This window comes from Pezoporus occidentalis, unplaced genomic scaffold, assembly GCF_034315485.1.
Source record: "Pezoporus occidentalis ecotype Australia unplaced genomic scaffold, CSIRO_AGI_Poc_V1 ctg1, whole genome shotgun sequence".
In the NCBI taxonomy this organism is placed as follows: domain Eukaryota; kingdom Metazoa; phylum Chordata; class Aves; order Psittaciformes; family Psittacidae; genus Pezoporus; species Pezoporus occidentalis.
In genome coordinates this window covers 186,682-208,095 of record NW_026912778.1, presented here as the reverse complement: position 1 = coordinate 208,095, position 21,414 = coordinate 186,682, and the positions used below count along the sequence as shown (strand labels likewise).

Below are 21,414 nucleotides of genomic sequence, written 5' to 3'. Positions count from 1 at the left end.
TCCAGATGGATTCCAGATATAAGTAAAATTGCAAAAGTTCAGACTTTACTAAGATTGTGCAAAATAATTTTAAAATTTGAACTATTGACATAGTTCATGAAAAAAAAAAAGTAAAAATGTGAAAATGGAGTATGTGTGTTGGAACTTCCATGTAAATAAGTTAACAAATGACAGCTTTTAAAATCTTCTAAAATCTCATGTGTTGCTTGGTGAACTTTCAAATCTGTGTCAAGATCTGTTAAAATTGCTCATAAGTGAGGAGACAGATTATTTTTCCCCTTCTTGGTAGCTGGTGCATAACCATTAGAAATTTTTGGCAAACTTTGTGATCATCTCTGCAAGAAGCAGTAGCAGGAAATTGGAGGAGGTATCGGTCAGAGCTTGGTCGGGCTGGGGGGGGCGAGTTATCGGTCGGCTGGTGGTGAGATGATGTATTCTCTTCCCTTGTTATTTCCTTTATCATTATTATCACTGGTGGTAGCAGTAGTGATTTGTGTTATACCTTATGTTCTTATAACCCGGTATAATAATTTGGCAAACATCATCTCCAAGAACAGTAGCAGGAAACCCTGCTTTTGGGTCATATAGGTATAATAATCAATTCTACTAAGTTTAACACATTCCCAATCTACTGGGAAAACCGATTCATCATTTTTTAAAGAATGACCCAGAACAAAAGTTTCAATGTAACCAGTTAAAACCATAGAAATAGTGTGCTAATTTTGAAAGGAGGAAAGAAAATTTCTAGGAAAGAATAACCAAGCGACTGGTTGAAGATGCCTGCGTAGAAAACCAGACAAAAGCTAAGAGATGAAATCTCTAAGAATCTCTTAAATCTCCAAGAAATTGGCAACAGAAATGGTACAATAAATCATGTTGCTGAAACCAGACAAAAGGCTATTTTTCCCCATACCTGAGAAGGGGTCAGCTAGTCACCAGTTAACTCGGGTTCAAGTACATCAGGTCTCCGTCTGCTTTTCTGATTTGGTAGCAAGAAAGTTTTGGAAAAGTGGGAAACCATATCCTATAATACAAATGTTGTCGTTACATGTGCTTTGTAATCTTTGTGTGCCTATTGGTGGTAGTGAATTTACACTACTGGAAGATCTAAGACAACACCTGGGAGTTTTGCCCTCTGATGTTGTGTAGTCTTCCTCTTCACATACCTATAAAACAGTTTTGAGAACACAAATTGTCAAGGAAGTCCTGACAGCACATCCCAGGCAGGAAACAAGGCCTAACCCTATCATTATCAGTACTGCTAGGTCACATGCATCATGCACATAATGCAACCATTTGGACTCTATCTGATGCGCTTCCATAAAGCATGCAGCTTGTTCATTATAGCACACAGTCTCATTTCCATTTTGGAGCCCTCATACACTAGGTACAGCTTCTGATCTTGCTGCTCAAGATTCTTTTTGGTATTCAGGAGTGGGAGGGTAGCCGTGACACTAGCCACAGCTGGGATGTGTATGAGATGGAAAGGAGCCTTTTAGAAAGTTATTTTTGTAACTGAAATCCTACCAGGCAGCTTCACCACTTTGTGTCTTCCTGAACATGTTTCTCATGAGGAGTTTCCTGCACTGGCCATCAGAAAGCCAAAAGAGTTGCAGTCACTGATTACAGGAAGAAAACAACTGCTGTACTTTTTAAGTGGTGGTATACATATTTTTTCCTGATTTGAGATGCTAGCTTCATCTGGAAATTCTTGGTGAGATCCATGAAAACAAAGAGTAGCATGAGATCCTTTTATTGTGTATGAAAGAGCAGTTGCAGAGACAGTGACTTTGGGAAAACAACTAGCTGGCCAAGAACATCTACATTCAGTTTAATATGGTTTGCATTAATACACGAGCACTATAAAACAAAGTACTGTAATAAGATGCATTTTTTTACTTTGGACTTTGCTTTTACAGTTTATATTGTTACCGTAATCCTGAATAAAAATGCTGCCTCACATGGTATTGCTGGATTTCACTTACTGAAGATGGAGTTACTTTACTGACATCAAACTGAACTATGGGTATTTTCTAGTTATCTGTTTCGAATCGTAATGGTCTGAGACTTGACATTGGGTATTGTAATAATAATACTTCTCAGGTACAGAGAAATTCACTTAAGATCACTTCAGAAAGATTCATTATTTGGTTTAAACCAAACCAGACAACTTGTTCACTCACTTCACCCCCCCTTCTTGCCCTCCCCCTACTCCCAGAGGGATGGAGAGGAGAGTCAAAAAGAATGCAACTCCCACGGATTGAGATAAGAACAGTTTAGTAACTAAGGTATAACACAGATCACTACTGATACCACCAATAATAACAATGATAAAGGAAATAACAAGGGAAGAGAATACAACACTTCACCACCAGCCAACCGATAACTCGCCCCTCCCCCAGCCCGACCAAGCACCGACCCATACCTCCTCCAACCCCGCAGTGCACCAGCCCTTCTGGCTAACTCTCCGTTACATCCTGGGCATGACGTGCTGTGGTATGGAATACCTCTTTGGCTAGCTTGGGTCAGGTGTCCTGTCTCTGCTTCCTCCCAGCTTCCCCTCCTCGCTGGCAGAGCATGAGGCTCACAAAGTCCTTGGCCAAACCAAAACATCCTTGTTATCAGCTCTGTTCCCAGCCTGAAAGTCAAAACACAGCACTGCACCAGCTACCAAGAAGGAGAAAAATGACTGCTACTGCTGAACCCAGGACACTACTGTACCACTACACACTATTTCACTGTGCCATTACATTCATCTTCCAATACTGGTATTGACAAGCTTTGACTGAAACAGTCCTCAATGTGTCAGTGCTGTTCTGTAATGCCATAACCTGTGCAGACTTGAGAAACTCTGTGGGCTCTGCCCATTCCTGTAAGGTGAATGTAATCTTAGCAATGTACAGCCAACTAATCATATATCCAAATCTTCCCTAATACCTTCTGCAATCAGTGAAAAGACTTCTGTTGATTTTTCTAGGCTTGTACTCCAAAGCTCCTGGGAATGTTACTGTCCTTGATATTTTCTTTGGCAGGTTTTGTTCAGGCTGAAAAATTCAGAAGAGTGAAAGTGTATCTATGACTTAATCTGCCCCCTTTCACATCCTTGGGATGTTACAGCATGTGTTCCTCTGCGTTATTTCCTATTAACATGCTTTCAGGATAATCATATAAACATGGCAGTTCTTGGTGTAGGGGCACAAGAATTTGTAACTTTTTACTGCTTAGAAGATGGGAAATAATTTCAGCACAGATCTTTGAAGGAGGCTTATAATGGTGCTACAAAGCACTGTGGTTATTTCCACTTATATTAGGAAACAACTGGCTAAACTTGACTTCACTTTAACCACCAAAAGCAGATGAGACACAAAACTTTATCAGGTTCTTTACTTTGTCTGAGATTTTTTCACAGTTTATTATTTCTTCAACTGGCTCTGCAGTTTCATGTTCTAGCCTAAGTACATGTTTAACATTCAGATCATACTGTTTGTTTTTGGGAGAGTATGGATCTTTAAACCACTGCACCTCAATGTAGCAGTAGTTCTGGAACCGCTGACTATCTTCCATCTTATGCTTCGTAATCAGAACAATGCTGAGTAATGTAAGCCAGTGAGTTTTACTCTCTGCCTTTGCTTGGCAGAAAAGAACTGTGATTTAACTCATATGAATGGATTAGGAAATTAAAAAAAAAAAAAAAGTTTGTATCTGAGTATTTCCTTCGTATGTATTTGTGAGCAGCCATACCATGGGAGACGGTTTTAGAGGTATCTAAAGACTGTTGTCACACACATCTTGCAGACTTCTTTAAGAGGTAGAAAAGAAAGTCCTAGCTTTCACTTCAGAAACAGCCTCAAAGTTAAGTTTGGTTCCTGCCAAGCTGACTTCTGATAAACTGGAACAGAGCTTTGACAGCAACATGGTTCTTTGCTATAGGGCAAATAGCCACAAAAATTATTGCTGTAGCAGGAAACAAAAACTTCCCTTCCACTGTTTTTGCAGAACAATGAGCAGGCACAAATATTGGGAGGAGCTACAGCCTGCTAGGTTATAGGATGGGTGGGGTTTGAAAAATGGTCCTCTTGCCAAGATTGAGGAGAAATTCCCCTTAATTATGGTGGCCTTCAGCTGGAAATACTGAGTCGACCTCCTGTACTACCTGTTGCAGCCATTTCTGCAGAGAATGCAGAAGAAAATGTTGGGAGAAATAAACTGGATTTCGGGTGAGGTCTGAATTCTTCCTTTGTAAGATTTCACAGGAAAATGTAGATCTGTCCTGGGGCTCTATTATCTGTGCACTTCACTGTTCTATCAGTTTCTGTGACTTTGTTTACTTTGGTTTTACACAGTAGTTCAGAAAGAAACCATCAGCTCCACACTAATTGCACTTCCTCAGACACCAGCAATGAGAGTTTCTTTTCAGCGTCTCCCTGAAATCTTACCAGGACTTGCCTGCTAAAATAAACGAAATAAATTCATTTGAATTCTTTTGCTATAGCTTTTACTTTCACTATGTCACTGTTAAGATTCAACGGTCCCACTTGTTATTTCTTTCAAGGGCCATGAACACCTTTGGCAAAGTAATTGCACTATGACAAAATCTATCTTCCATCACATAGTGATGGAATCAGCCCCTCAGAATCTTCATGAACTAATAAAATAAAGGTAAAATAAAAATTCATATAGTAACAAAACTGCTTCTGGACATAATACTAAGGTAATTGTATACTTATATAAACAGCATTGCATCCAAATACAATTTTGTTGTACAATTGTTGTACAATAATGTACAACATCCTACTATCCATCAGTTAAAAAACAACTGGTTTATTTCCTTGCAAAATCTCCCAGTACAGCAGAATTTAAATTACCTTCCTTTTCTTTATCTCAGAGATTTTCTTACTGTCTGATTCCTTTTTATCCACTGACTTTAAGTGAAAAGATTACTTAAAAAGTGAAAGGACATTGAAGATCCAAGTGAAAAGATTAGTTGAAAATAATTATCCCTTCTTAGATACATATTCATTCAGCAAAAGACTTAAAACAGAGGAGCAGTTTCAGTGAGACTTACATTCTAAAGTTATACTTAAAGCTAAACATAGACTTGTGGGTTTTTTTGCAGAATGAGTCTGAACACAAGTACATTTTAAAGCACTTTTTGAATCATTGCCTTAAATCCATGCCTAAATCCTACTTACTTCCTTGAGATTCAAGTAAGTTGCTTTATGTGTATACGTAAGTGCTTTATCCAGTTTCTTCTCTGAACTAAGGCTGAAGTAGTAAACATGGGAATATTCGGAACTTTTCAGAAAAAACAAAAAAAGTAAATTTAAAAGGATTTCTACAGCAATTCTATCCTAGCTGGTAATGTAGCCTAGTGTGTATTAAAAAATAGATATAAAAACTAATGTTGGAAGATGAATTTGATCTGTAATCAGATCAGTTATCTGCATTAATACAAAATTATTAATTCACTCCCTTTGGCCTAGGGCACATTTAATTTTACAAATATATACTTAGGAAGGTGTCAAGGACATCCTACTGAATGACAAAGGAACATCATCCAGTCCAGCAATATTCTTTCCTAGGGACAGAACAAAATTCACTACCAAGATTCCCTCCCATTCGGTAGATATGAAGAAAGAAAGGTTTTTTTTTTTATTTAAAAGCCTATTTGTTTTTTAGCATTCAACAGTTGATGGGGATGGATAAATTCCTACTGACTTCAGTCATTACTGGCTTAACATATGAACTTACTGAAGAGTCAGTACTCAAATACTCTGACATTTTAAAATCCAGGAGTAGCCCCATGGGACTGCTACTTGCCTCTGGGTATTTATGTCAATAGAACAGAATTTTCCAACCAAAATAATACTGCAAAGATCACTTGCCAAGATTTGCATAGTTCTTGTTTCCTTGAAACACTGCTGTTAAAAATGTTACAAATGCATCTGCTTGTATATGTGCATGTATATGTATGTTGTGTTCAAGAGAGAGATGGGTATATATATAATATATAGACTTTCAGGTTCCATTTTTGTGTCAAAAAACTATTTCTAAGTGTGTTGGTGGGATATAGGAGACCTCAAGCAATAGCAGGATTCAATGTTTCAAGTTTTGTTCAAATGCTGACTACAGGAAATCTGAATTAAAATATTCTTTTAAAATGTTCTTTGTGCTAGTTCATTATCAGAATTTTTCCCCAAGCCTTTGATGGTACCTGTTCTGTGTGAGATGGTACATGTTCTGTATGAGTTTCTACTCAGATAAAACACTCAAATAAGAAACTGACACAAAACAGGATATCAAGCTTCAGAATGAACCAGACAAGTTCAGAAAACAAACAGAATGGCACCTTAGTCTAATGTAATTGCTCCCTGTAAATGTGCAGAGAGCAAAATCTGATTAAGTGGCAACTAGCTTGAAGAAAGACTTTTATGGCTTGATATGTCTGAACCCAAGAGTTTAAGAGGTTAGAATAATAACTAATAATATTTGAAGCTACTGGAAATATTTGTATGTATCTAAGCAGTGCAGTTCCTCACCCTGCAGCTGGGATCAGAGAAATTTCTGTGCATATGGATCTGCTAGTCTGAGAGGCAGAATCCTAAACTCAGAATTTGCAACTAACTCTACTCCGCCTGTTCTTGAGGCAGACCCGTGAGAGTTCTCCACTCACATTCCAAGTTTGCAATATGTGTTCATACGTTTTAAAGCATTTTTGTTTACATGTAGATTTCCTTGGCATCTTTAAAGTAAGTGTACCATAGGAATTTCAATAACATGTCATACCCACATTGCTGTCCTTGAATAAGGCTCATAGCTTTAAACTAGTGTGCTTCTGTTCCATTTTATACAGTCCCACTGAAATTTCCTTTCGAAGTAAACACTCCAAAGCATGTTTTATTACATATCTTTTTAAGCATTTCAAATTTAAATTACAACAAAAAGAAACCATTTATTGCTCTAATACATAATAGCAAGTGGATATTATTTTTTAAAGTAATTTAAAAACCCCAAGAACTAAAATATTGTTCGATGATTACAGAAACTTTAGTATGATTATACAGTGTTTTAATCTATATTCATTTTATACACAAAGTTCATGAAACAGTAAGCAGCAACTCTGCTAGATATATATATATATATGTATTAGCTACAATTAGCAGCCTGATCCAGAAGATGCTGAGCACCCTCAACATATTGACTCTGATCAGTGTTAGATGTCAGCAGCTTCTACGATGGGGCCCAGAAGATGCACTGGAAGGAGTATGTAATAGCAATGACAGTATTTTAATGGATATTTTCTTATGGAATCACTAAGAAAATACATTTGAATAGTCATTGATAAGCACCAGCTCACAACACTGCATTTGGCTGCATCACTTGTACATTACATTTCCTGACACACTGCATGTAGAATACATCTAGAATCCTCAGCACAGAGAAAACCAAGAGTTGTTACACAGCACTTACAAATTACCACAGGGAAAATGTAGTTTTTAGTAGCACTTTCAACAGTGAAGTTGCAATATTATTTCAGTGACTATCTTCCTTATGCAAAGGAAAAATAAAAAGTAGTCAGTGACATACTTCCTGAAATTTTAATACTGGCTTTCAGGTGTTAACAACCTAAAGTGCTTTCATGTTTCATACATTTAAAAAAAAATTCAATTTATTAAAAAAACCCAAAATATTTATAAATTTATTTTATACACTTGCGAATATACAATTTAGTCTATTCCTGTTTCCTCACCCAAAAAATTGGCATTGCCATCTCCCATATCTCTTTTTGGAAACCAAGTCTGTGAGCCTGCTTCTTGAATATAAGCATCCAGAAAATAGCAAATTCCAGGGATATCACTGGGAAAATTAGGTGGAAGCTCTTCTCTTGAGCGAGGCGTGAACACAAAACCTGGATATTCCTTTAACATCCTAGAATAAAGACAAATCCTCCTGATTAAAAATGAATCAGTCACTAACTGTAATTACAAGTACAGACATTCAGTAATCCTTCATGAAAGTCGGGGCAGAATCTAATTTAATATTTGTAAGTTATTTACTGAAAATATAACACCACCAACACTACCACCCGCCCTGTTTACCTGGTAATCTTGATAGCCTATTAACTTATACCAGCACACACAGGAATATTGCCTCTTCTTTTTGTCTTGTCAATGCTTTCCACATAGGCGCTGTTTGTTGTAAATACTTTCAAAAATTATTTGGTACTGAAAGCTAGCTCACATTTGCACATAAACTGGCACCCTAATTAATGTTTCAACTAATGAAATATTGAAACGCTTATTAACTATTCAGATCTATTCAGATCCTCTTGCTAGTTCTAACAATTTTGCTTTTAAACACATGCACCCAGTAAACCCAGTGGTATTATATATCTGAAACACAAATTGTTAATCTGTAGGGATAAATACCCATGACTGGTATCTAAGTTACCCGTAACTTATATAACATACCCACAACGTAAGATGCCCGTATCTGGTATCTAAGTTTCCAAACAATTACTGCAATATACAGGAACTGTGCAAGGTGCCATAATGTTTTCAATATGTGTTTAGAACTGGTGAAGGAATCAAAATGAAAAAAAAAAAACCCACTCAACAAGAAGGAGGTTAACACATCATTCGCTCAGGGAAAAAAAACAAACATACCATGATAATAATAGTTTTCTATTTTCTAGGGGCTCAGAGAATGAATTTCAACAGTACACTAATTTCAAATATTCTCTTGAGATGAATACGCAGCCATGCAGAAACCTACTTGTGCCACAAGTTATAAGCATGTCATGTGTGGACAAAGTGTCTAAAGGAGAGATGCTGTATTTCCCATGGGAGAGCCTGCTAGCTGTCTTCATAATTACATAGTACACATTACTAAAAATTTCTTATCTCAGTGGGCATGTAGTGACAGGACTAGGGAGAATGGCTTTAAACTGAAAGGTTTACATAAGATATTAGGAAGAAGTTCTTCACTATGAAGGTGGTGAGTCACTGGAGTAGTTGTGTCTGCCACAACTGGTGAAGTTGTTGCTTCCCCATCCCTAGAAGTGTTCCAGGACACATTGGATGGGGGCTCTGAGCAACCTGGTTTAGTGGAGGGTGTCCTTGCTCATGGCAGGTATTTGGAACTAGATGATCTTTAAGGTCTCTTCCAATCCAAACCATTCTATGATTCTGTGATAAACAGTACAGCTGAAGGTCCATACTAAAAAGCTTAAACTCAGTTGAGATCAAGACCCTTATAAACTAAGCCGTGGCATGGCTGATTCATTGCAACCTATGAATTCATCTTCCCTGACTAAAAGAGAACGAAAATGTGTAGGGTTATGTTTAACAGCTCTTCAGCTAGGTTGTATTCTCAAGGGCACTTGCAGCTAGTTTGGCTTCCAGTTCACACTGAAAGCCACAGAGCTCAAAAAGGAGCCAACTATATGGGGGGGGGGGGAAGGCAAGAGATATGCAGCTGCAGGGTAAGAAGAAAAACTGGCCCGGACAGCCCATTTATCTTAAATATAACATCAAAAAATAAAGAAGAGTCAGCTTTTGTTTCACCTTTTTTCTTGGTGCTGCTGATTGGATTCTGACTGAAAATAATCATGGTGCATTCATGAGCAATCAGAGAAAAAGGAAAACAGCAGTACTTGGGGCGGGGGCGGGGAGAAGAGAAGGAAGATAATGAACTATTACAGTAACAACTTCAGATGGACATTTTACAGATATGAAGCACTGTACCTGTAAGTTGTTGGGCTGACATTTATTTTTCTAGGTATACTGCAAGATTCAAACTTATTGGCAAGGGTTACATTGTTTCCAAAAAGGCAATAACGGGGCATTTTAACCCCAACAACTCCAGCAAAGACAGATCCAGAATGAAGGCCAATGCGCATCTTTAAATAAAAGACACAAAATAGCATTATTAAGCAAAACAAAATGGTTAAAGACAGTTTTATAAATCCATCCTCTATTAAAAAAATATAATGAGCTACTAATATACATTGAGCTAGTACAGTCTCCTTAAAATGTCTGTATTCTGGTCACCACTGCTTGTGGAGAGGAAACAGCTTGAAGTTTACCTTGCTTTTTGCATTTATATTATGTAATCCTTCACCTGATATGACTGTGATAATGCTGGTCTCTGTGGCAGTATATTGACTTGGAAATATCAGTAGGAATTACTATAATACTTGGATGCTTTCCTGGGAGGAATTACATGATACAATTTTGTTAAACTGGCGACAGTTAATGAATAGTACTTGCTTCGCTGTTAAGGTCAGAAAGACAAATCTTAGGGAATAGTAAAGACAATATATATATGCTGTAGTTCCAACTGAACTCTATTGACAAGCTCAGACAAACAGTAAATCCCAATCCCTGGGTATGGACTTTTGATAATTAATTATACAGTAGCTGAAACGTTTTGATACCTCTTCATTGTAACTCATACTCAGATTTTTGAGTTTTGCTTAGCTGGTGCTACTTTCTGTGTTTTTAGGTTCCTTTTTTTGGGATGTGCTCCTTTTCTTATGTGCATTATACAGATGCAGACATGTTTTTTTTCAGAATAGCACTCTGACACAATAATGGCAAGATGTCAGGAAGCTTGCACATATACTACATGTGCTACTTTTACATACTGAGAGACTATCATATCATTATGAAGAATTCACAATTTCTAATTTTAAGTGAAAAGCAGAAAAGCCTGCAACAAAAGCAAAATCCACCCACACACCAAAGATAGCTGAAATAATGTACATCGATATACAAGTCTGATTTAAAATAAGCGGTTTGCAGTCATGCTTTTTCTTTGACAACTGATACATAAAATGACAGTAGACTGTGTGATATATTTTGTGCTTTGCAAAACAACTAATGCTTTCATAATGCATTTCATTAAAATAGATGCATGCTTTTGTTAAAACCAGAAAGCTTCAGTTTTCTTTACGAAGCTTCCAGTAAGTACTTATACAATTTTTTCTCCCTATTTTATTAAAAAATGTAATAGCATTCCTCATTCAAAATTACAGAGGTAGCTTTTTCATGGAAATTATAAACATATTATAATATTGTCAAGATGTTTCCAGATTTCTTAAGCTTAACTTAATTTGATATTGTGAAATACAAAAAGAACAACATTTATTTATAATATAATACTGCTGTTCTCTGTGATAGATGTAGAGTGTGTAATCCTCTTAATAATCATTTTCTTTGTCTTGGAATACAAATATTCCTTAATCTAAAATCAAAGAAGCCTGAAGTTTTCTAAATGAACAAATGAACAGATAAATGTTAAAAATGAGCAAATGAAAGAAAGACATAATGAACTGAGACACCTGTATTAAAAATAATAGGACCCTATTGCAGGATATTTTAACTCAGAAGAATGTCCACATCATTTATAGGCTTTTCTCTTCTTTTTCTCAGTGAGAGGCGAACCTACATCAAAAGTTCAGCAGATGTGTATGTCTTCATTGAAAGGAAGCTACAAATATAACTACCACTGAAACTAACACTTGGCTTTAACAGCACTAACACCATTACCTTATAGTAATGATGGCTCAGTATCTGGCTGTAAAACAAGAATAGCAACAGAATCCTTTAAAGACGTGTGGATTAGTGCAGTCAGAACAGGTCTTTGATGATTCGTCTTTATACCTGTTACCTCAACACAGATATTCTCACTGGGTCTAATTCTGAGAGAGGATTAATCTTCTCATTAGAAAATGTAACAGAATATTCCATGCCACTTGAAAACTTACTGCTAATGAGAGAAGAACTGCAGCACGTCAGTGTGCACCTGTTAATTTCACTGCATTCAAGTTTTTTGGATTGATTTTCAGATCTTTGTTTCATCTTTACCCTTCCACAAAACTTTAATTCATGTAACTCAAAAGATCAGCTTCTCCAGTCGTGCACACTTGATTCCCAAATGTGTCTGAGTTAATGCAATGACAAGAAATTTCCTCAAGACAAAAACCCGAATAGCAACTAAACAAACAAAAATGGCTACTTTAACCATATAAAACAGAATAAAATATATGACCTTGATAGGTTCTCCATGGGGAGACACCACCTCATCTGACAGCTCCATCATCTTCAGGGCCATCAGCGCTATTTGAACAGCATGTGTTTCACTTTCTTTGTGTAAACCTCCAGCGACACAGTAGGCATCTCCAATAGTCTCAACCTAAAACAGGCATTGAATCATAGAATAGTTATGGTTGGAAAGGACCTTAAGATCATCTAGTTCCAACCCCCCTGCCATGGGCAGGGACACCTCCCACTAAAACTGCCACCCAAGGCTCTTTGTTCCCTGCTGTTAGACTGTGACACGTAACGGAATAGTCTGTGGGTTCAGTAAGAACTGTACCTACATATTGACTGGGTCTTATTTGTTCTGCTGATTTAAGTCCTGCCCAAATCCTGCAATATCATTCAAAAGGAAAAAATTACACAACTTGTATTTATTGTTTGCTAAAATGCTTTCCTTTAACGGCTGATTCTATTGATTATTTTTTTATTAGATCTCTTAAATGTCTTTTTTTTTATAATGATGGTTAGGGGAAATAAATTTTGGACTTCTATTGTCCTTTGTCCAGTTTAGTCTTCCATTTCCCTTTCTGCCCTAGAATCCCATAGAAATGAAATAAATTGTGTACCTTGTAGACATCTAGCTCTCCACATTGGTAATCAAAGCGGGTATACAGCTCATTAAGCATGGTGATAACCTGCATAGGTGAGCACTGGGAACAGATGGCAGTGAATCCCACAATGTCAGAGAAAAGCATTGTGACATTACTAAATTTCTTGGCTTGCACAACTTGTCCCTGCCACAGCTGCTGAGCAACCTCTCCAGGAAAAATTGAAAACAGAAGATCTACGGTCTTCTTCTTTTCTTCTTCAAGGGCTTGATGGGCCTGCTCAAGGGTTGCCTTTAACTTTCCTAACCTCTTCTTTAGTCCATCCTGAGCTCTGGCCTGCTCCCCTATCAGAACAACATCTCTCAATGCATTGTGAATGGGAATATCTGAGAGGTACAATCCACGTCCTGTAAAATCTTCTAGTCTGTCCACACAAGGAGATCCCAGGAATAGGATGGCACTGGATTCAAAAATATAGATCATCTGCCCTTTAAGATCCATTACCTGAAACAGTTAAAGAAACAAGAATTCATGCAAAACATGCATGGCAGTGGTTTAGAAACAAGTTTTAGAAGAAATACATTTGTCTTAAACCTAGGAAAATGAGACTGGTCCATAGTCCCTATATTTTCAGTTAGTGGCTTAAGAGAAAACATAGGGTGCTAAATCATAGGGCTATCAAATAAGTTTATTTTGCTTGAGCCTTCTGGTACGAAAGTTAAGACCACAACTTAAACATCTAATTGTGTTTGAGTATCAGTATCCGTTTTAGCTCAGGAAGGAAAGAAAAACAAAAAGAATTTTGTGTATTTTCACCAACTGATAAACTGTTAATGACTATAGTGGCCTCTCAATTTCTGCTAATAGCTCTAGTAGTTTCGTTCATGCACTACTTTCTTTGTAAGAGACAGTGAGAAAATCTGCTTCAATTTTATCACAGGATGTTCAGTACTCGCTGCAATTTAAAACTAAAGGCATAAATGGCAGAAATACCCCATTTTAATCATCTAAAAAAAGCAAAATATTTTGTGTGAAGTGTTTATATGTCCCTTCTGTATTCAGTTGTGTAATGCGCAAGGTGCTGCAAAGCTCTGCTTAACGTTGCTTGAAAGATCATTTTTTCAAGAAAACCTGTTACATGCTAACAGAGATTTGTGGATTTAAATACATGCAAAAGGAACTCAGAGTCTACTACCCCTTGTAATCATTAAACTATTTCCTAGTGCAGAAATGGATCTGAGACAAAGTAGCTGTTCAGTGCCACATTTTTTCCCACTTCAGTAATAACTGAGTGAAACCTTTATTACTGTTCTTCATTTAAATTCTTGGAGTGCTGAGGCTGAACAGCTAATTCATCCTGGAGTACCTCAGGTATATATAAGATGGAATTCATCTGAGAGGCAGTGATGAATAAAACCAGTCATTGAATATTCAATATTTTTTACTGTCCCAGGTCATTTGCCACAGACCCAGCTTCAGCAGAAAGCAAGTAATCCCATCAGCTGAAACTAAGTGGGACCTTTGGTGATTGTTTCTGATGAAAACATCAAAATATCAAAGCTGCCAAAATACCAAAGGGTGAATGAGCACAAGAAATGCCTACATCTTTCCCCAAACCACAGAACTGCTGTTTCCACATGACTGAGGGGCACTTTGGGAAAGCTTTCCCTGCCACTGCCTTTGCGTTGGAAATGCCCTTATTCTCAACAGCATAGCCTGTCATTTGCTTTATCTCAATTTACTGACTTAATCTCAATATTTTTTTTTTTATAAAATCAAGTTAACAGTCAGATTTTACTTGTCCTAAAGCAGAGTTTTGACTGAATATTCGCTTCACAAGCTGAATTACATTACAGCGCTCAATAAATCACTGTTCTTCAGTTGTATTGTATGTAAACAATGCAAAGTGCACTGTGTTCAGTGGCTATTTTCACTCTTACCTGTAGAAACCAAACTTCTCACAGAAGTAATGATTATAAAAAGTCTCTTACCATGGATGATTTCATATCAGTATTATCCCATCTTCTGACTCTTACAGTAAACTGCATATTTAGCATTGTCATTATTCCACTAAACGTGCAGCTTACTTTCGGGGTAAGAATTTCAAAATACTCTTCAAAATTGGGCTTAGCTTGAAGTTCTCGCCTGGTCAAAAGTCTTTTTATCCCATTTCCAATCTGAAGAACTGACATATCCTTGTCGAACATAAAATGAAATGGGAAAGTCTTACAGAACATAGAGGCAGGAATCACAAGTGAAGACTGTGGTTTACATGGAGATAAGGAAGGTTTTGTACTTTTGACTTGTATAGAGTACAGCAAATAAGGCTGATTAGCAAACTCAGTGCAGTCATTATGGAAACAAGGAGGCATGAGCATCACTTCCACCTCAGTTTCATATAAAACATGAGCTGCCGCTTTAATAATACCAGATAGAATAAGACTTGTGATTTTCTTAGGAAAGAAATAATACACATTTAAGAAGTCCTGATCTTTCTCCAGGCATAATATGGAAGCATCTTCAAGTCTGTCCTTTTTTCCTGCTTCTTGGCTGTGGCCACTCTGCTTCAGCAGAGTGGTGAAACTATTCAAGAAGTCCTTAAGGGTTCCTCCAATAACACCTAATATGTGTTCATCCTCTTCATAGCATATTTTGAATAGCTCTTCACCAAGGGATTCCCGTAGAGTCTCCACAGGAACACCTGCATGGAATCACATTTTAGTCAGAACTGCACTCATCACACTGAATCGCAGGCTAACCTCCACTAGACCAAATCAAATTAGCAATAACCTTCCCTGATCCAGCAAGGTCACCTGAGGGCCCTCTCTTTTAGGAGTCCTGCTGTAACCAAAGACATACTCGTGGTGTCCGCACAACAGGGAGACAACAGGCTGTAGTTTGGAAAGATCCAAGACTCATGTTCTTTGTCAAGATGTAGACAGAACGAATGCACATTTTGGCACAGGATTTAACCCAGTTCCCTTAGCTCAATATAAAAAATTAAAATAAGAATTTAAAAACTTAAAACAAGAACACAAAGGAAGAATAAAATAGGATCTGTGCACCCACACAGATACAAATACTATGCCTGATCCAATAAATTAAATGACCCTAGGAATACTCCGGGACACTGAGGCCAGTTGGCACAGCACAGCTCACATTTTTGCTAGAAAATTTGTTTTAACAGCACAGCTGCAAGCAGACTGATGGTTGGGAATTTTCCAACTCCCCAACTGTTACTGGGAATCATTTGGAAAAGTGTTATCTGTCACAGGCCAACTGCGTGCCAGGACCAGCTTAACAGTTCAAGTGTACAAAAAACCATGTTTCCGTTTCCTGGAAATGTTAATTTACTATTACAGATGTAGCCAGAGAGTTCCATATTGCAAATTACAGCAGTTCTCTTCCAACAGACTACAGTCGTTCAGAAGAAAAGGATCAGTGTAAGACTGTAACTTACTACTGAACATATGTTTCAACTCCTTCTAGATGTTGGGTTTTAGGGGTAGATGATTCTATGGCATCTCAAACTTGGGAAACTGTTAGTTGCAGAGATCCCAGTTCAGCCTCTGTGTTGCCAGCATCACTGAAGCCCTTACATGGAGGAAATTATTTCTTAGTAGCAACCCTAATTTATATATACATATGTTATTTTATATACATGATAGCTGAAACCAAGACAATAATATATATGTTTTTATATATATATTATTAAATGAGATTATATTACCTGCTGCATTTGCATGATCACTGATTATTTTTTCAAAATCTTCTCTATCCCCAGTTTTTCTGTAAAGATCATAAAAATAAAATAAATACTATGAAAGTCAAGACAAACCTTGTAAAAAATAGGAAGTAATGGCAGTTACCTACCCTGTCTTTAATGTGTATCAACTAAGCCTTGCTGATCAAATAGGCAGTTATTCATTAATTCAAAATAGGGTCTTGGTAGGATCTTAGATTATCCCGTGTATTTGTGATAAGTTAAAGTCTTAGTGGTTTGAGCTCAGATACGGATTGAGGCCAAATGCTACGACCCACCATTGATTAAAAACTCTTAGGTTGCAACAGTCCTGTTTTTTCATTTGGTTAAGGTTTTTTGCTTGAAGCCACAACTAAATTTCATAACACATTTTATAATATAAATGGAAGTTATATTCAAGCATTTAATTACATTGTGTTCAATTCAAAAGAGATGAGAGGGCATTTCTGTTTTGAGAGGAAATACCAGTAATATCTATAAACTTCAAAATGATTTTTTCATTGGTAGTAATTCAGATTCTGTGATACAAAACTGCATCCCTCTGAGGTCAATAAACATCTACCTGAATACCCAAACCACAATGATGAGAAGAACATTAGATTAACCTGCATATAAGAGATAAGCTTTTGGTGCATGCTTTCTGGATTTCTTCGTTTGAAATATTGTTGATGTATTTATGTGCAAAAGCAATACAGATATTTAGATCTGTTTTACATTTGCATTACTGCATCATTCAGAATAGCACAATACTTTTAGGTTTCAAACTACTACGCCAGGAAGCAACACATAATTAACGATGGGGAAAACACTCATAGCAATATGCCAGTCAGTAATTGCAATGCATATATGACCAGCTATCTTTGGTTCAGTCTATGCATGTAAACTGCTTTGAAAATATCAAGTATAATTTAAAAGATACATTGCAATTATCTGTTCTTATCATGGGGAGCAATAGTGTAGTTTTCAGTTTTGTTTTGTTCTCCACTTTTTTTTCATTCAATAAATTGAATCCCCAGCGTGTAACAAGATGCTAAGAAATTCTCACTCCCTGAGAGGCTCAGATGATTAATACTGGGTTAGTACTAAGGAGTGCTGAAAATCAAGGTGAGTTCCTCAGAAACAGAAACAAGAAGCCAAGTGAGCCCAGCGAAAACATGTATGTCAGTATGTGTAGCATATCATTGTTCAGAAGCCATTTTTTTTTTTTTTAATAGTAACTGTTTGCATTTAAAAATCTTTTTCTGGGATCTTAGAAGCATTGGGACAGATCTATATACAAGTGCATCTACCTTTCCATTTATGCCTGACTAGTCTCTGACTTCCTCCAAAACACCTGCGTATTTTTCACAGTTGTTGCCTTTCTCCCTGCACAAATGGCTAAATTTGCTCGTTAACTTTATGAGTGATATAAATGTTTGTGAATATTTTTAAATAAAATCATTATTAACTTACATTACATGAAATGTTACACACCAGTAGGACATAATAACTGAAAACAGATTCCAGAATCCCGATTCCCAATTAGCACTCCAGCCCTTATGAACTGTCTGCAGAACAATTTTGCAGTGAAGTGAATTTGAAACCCATTACACATACATACCTGGTTTCTTTTATTTTGTGTTTTGCGAGTGTCCTCTGAAGTGCAAGATTTAGTCTTTCAAACTGGGGAACAAAAAAAGGTATGTTGATTAAATGTAATTGCTGAAAATTTAATCATAACATTTTCATACAGAGAAGAATTACTTCACTGTCCTTGGGGCTAATATCCCAAGTTTTTTACTGTGAGGGTTGTGAGACACTAGAACAGGTTGCCCAGTGAAGTCGTGAATGCTCTATCCCTGGCAGTGTTCAAGGCCAGGCTGGACAGAGTCTTAGGTGACATGGTTTAGTGTGTGGTGTCCCTGCCCATGGCAGGGGGGTTGGATCTAGATGACCTTAAGGTCCTTTCCAACCCTAACTATTCTATGATCCTCTGATTCTAACAGAAAAGATAGTCATATTCTGCATTATGCCCAGAACAAAACAGTAAAAAGTAGCTCTTATACATAGTAACTTTTCTTGGAATATTAAGAGTTATTTTTTTCAGGACAATTTTCAGAAGTGCAAAGATTGAAATTGCAAAAGGTAACAGAGTTTCAAATGCAGCTATAAAAGATCAATACAGCATTCTGTGCTTCAGATTACCTCATTTTCTTATTTCAAGACTACAGCATTTCAAGACAATGTTAGAATAATTTATTTTACATTTGTACAAAAAGAATAATTTTGGCTATGTATGCTGCAAAACTAAATATCCTCCAGATGAAAATCTAGTCACTGTTGATAACCTTTGTAAGAGGATTCCACAATAAAAGACCCTTTAGAGTACCATGAAGATTTATTTATCTTAATTTACCTCAATCCCATGGTTCCATATTCTTCCTGTAGTTCCTAATTGGAAGAGATAGAATACTTTCCAAACATGCATATTTCAAATTGCTGGGGCCAGTAAAGCTGTCTTATGTGTGTAGTTTCTGATCACTTGAAATTCAAACTTCCATAAAGACAGGGTCGTAGACTAGTGTCATGACACAATTTGGCTGTGGGGCTTGCTGTAGTCTGTTTTTTCTTTGGTTCTCATTCCCTGAAGAAACTAGCATTTTCTATTCCATCCTTTCTGTATTTTGAAAAGGAAAGTCTGCACACTCAAAGAAAATACCATGTGAAAGCAAGGCAGTATATTCGGGAGACTTTTTCCAAGCAAAAATCTAAACTGAGTAACTTTTCTACCATGTATATGAACACAATGTACACAATGTCTGCATATAAACTGGTACAGTAAGTGGAATACCTTCCAATTCATTACTTACCAAAGTCACCTGTATTTCTGTAAACACCCAAAGAAGTAAATCTAACAATAACACATACCACACTATCTCAGATTTAATCAAAAGTTATTCTGGATGTGCTATGTCCTGGACTTCCACGCACAACTCACTTTTTCATGGGGAGTCCCTGAATCAACTGGGGCCATAATGTGGCCCCTGTAAAGTTTCCAATTTATAAAGATTATGTTAATTACTGATTGTTAAGTAAGGCACTGTAAAGTATCAAAGCAATGAAAAGTTATGTTCTGAAATAAGCAAAACCCTTCTACAGAGAACTGGGACTGGCAAGCTGATCAGGACTCCAAATCAGCATGAGGACAGATTACTATACTTGGACAAAGTTCCAATGAATATGACTTGAATAACTGGAAATAGCAGTGACAGTAATCTTGAAATTCAGTAGCTCCTGGGGTAAACGGTCATAACATTCTTGACTTTGCTAAGCTTTTGTCGCAGCTGATGTACTAGCTTATTGGGATTATGTAATAAACAGCTGCATGTATCTATACTACTCTTTAAATTAAAAAAACCTCACGGTTATTTCGTTAAGAAACCCAACAACAACTATATACTAAAGAAGCAATACAGCAATGCTGACACCACAGAAAGGGTCCTTCGCCAGCTCATTCTTGAGTTAAAGGTCTTTTCCTTTATGTATGGAAAGGTCAGTTTAAAGGGATGAATTTCTTCTGTAAATGCAGCAGAGGTGAAAGGGCGTCTATCAAAAAATGTATGTAGAGTTTTAGTGAAAGAGTAATAGATGAAGAGTTGTGAAAACAGATCTGAAAACAGATTTAACAAAACTCCAGCACTTTTTAGTAAGGAACACTGAATGTACAAACAATAGAATTGTAATTAAATGAGTATATAGACTTGGCCATTTGCCATTTGTAGCCCCAATATATCACAGACAGTTCCTTCACACTTTCAACAGAATCTGAGGCAAGCCCAAGTGTTGAATATTATGAAGCTGCATTTTTCGTGTTCTTTTTACAGAAATAAACTATATTTATCTCCACTCAAGCAAACCATTGTGCATGCACTGTATCTGTTTTCAGTTGAGTTGAGCAGAGACATAAGAATACCTTTGTGGTAAACATAGAGGGTTTTAAAAATAGTATGGCAGGAGGTTAGCATCACGGCACATGAAAACAGCTCTTTTAATTTTAATGCACTTAGCAGTATGGATTCACTTAGTTGAACTGATGAGGTGACCACATAATTTACATAATTAGGTAACACGGCAGAGTTTCTCTAATTGCATCTCTAAAGCAAAATAAATTGCTACAGAAATACATGGATTTTAAAGGAATAATTAAAATGATGAATGGAATGTTGCCAATACAAGGCAAAGCTATAGGGAAATACAGTGGAAGGGATGGTGTGTACAAAACTGATTGTGGCAAAATTGTATCCAGAAGGAATGGAAGAGGATGAAATGAGGATTTAAACTATACAGAACTACATAGGAACACAAACTCTGTAGTCAAAAGACTTCCTAAAGGCTGGCATAAAATGCTTTTTTAGTATTTATAACTGAATGCTATTACAGTATTATTATGCAGGATCTGTTTACCTCAGGAAAGATTAGTTTGCAGATGCTTTCAGTTAATGTGTGCAGGTACACTCTACTTCTGCTTGTTTTCCTTTGTGGAAGGTTTCCGTGAGCATCTTTTTCATGGACTTCTTTGCAGATGGGCAAAGCTGCTCTAGAGCTGTTTTCTGCACAATCCTTGTCACACTCCTCAGTAATGTGACTTTGAGTCAGTAAGGAGAAAGGACATTCCCCTGTGATCTTCAAGTCTTTCAGTTTTGTACAGAACATACTGTACGAAGTCTCTCCTTTGAGATTCAGTACTTGGCTTTGTGTTTAATGGTTCTCTTCTGTTACCAACAAGCGCAGAAGATGCCAGAATAGTAGATAAGGCAACCGCTGTGGAAGATTATCGGTAGCTATAAATCACCGCAGGAACAAATGTATGCCCCTGCAAAACAAGAGGAAAGAAAAGAAAAATTAAAAACATTTATTTTCTCTTTTAAATTCCCATGATGTGCTAGTTTTATCCTATGTGCATTACAACAATGGCTTTTTCTAGGACCTTGCTCAGGAAAGCATTTAAGCTCATGTGGCA

At 36.9% G+C, this 21,414-nt stretch overlaps 1 protein-coding gene across 2 annotated transcripts in view; it reads right to left on the bottom strand.

Moving 5' to 3' along the window:
* Window positions 1–6,899: 6,899 nt before the first annotated feature.
* GUCY1A1 (guanylate cyclase 1 soluble subunit alpha 1) overlaps window positions 6,900–21,414 on the bottom strand; it is a 35,913-nt gene continuing 21,398 nt past the window's right edge. For both annotated transcript variants that reach the window (XM_062603313.1, XM_062604106.1), the window contains 8 exons: window positions 20,859–21,267; window positions 18,016–18,077; window positions 16,383–16,441; window positions 14,644–15,353; window positions 12,671–13,156; window positions 12,055–12,198; window positions 9,747–9,901; window positions 6,900–7,929 (listed from right to left, as the gene is read on the bottom strand). In XM_062603313.1, the coding sequence (XP_062459297.1) occupies window positions 7,728–7,929; window positions 9,747–9,901; window positions 12,055–12,198; window positions 12,671–13,156; window positions 14,644–15,353; window positions 16,383–16,441; window positions 18,016–18,077; window positions 20,859–21,107 (2,067 nt within the window). In that variant the 5' untranslated portion in view covers window positions 21,108–21,267 and the 3' untranslated portion in view covers window positions 6,900–7,727. The remainder of the gene's footprint in view (window positions 7,930–9,746; window positions 9,902–12,054; window positions 12,199–12,670; window positions 13,157–14,643; window positions 15,354–16,382; window positions 16,442–18,015; window positions 18,078–20,858; window positions 21,268–21,414) is intronic.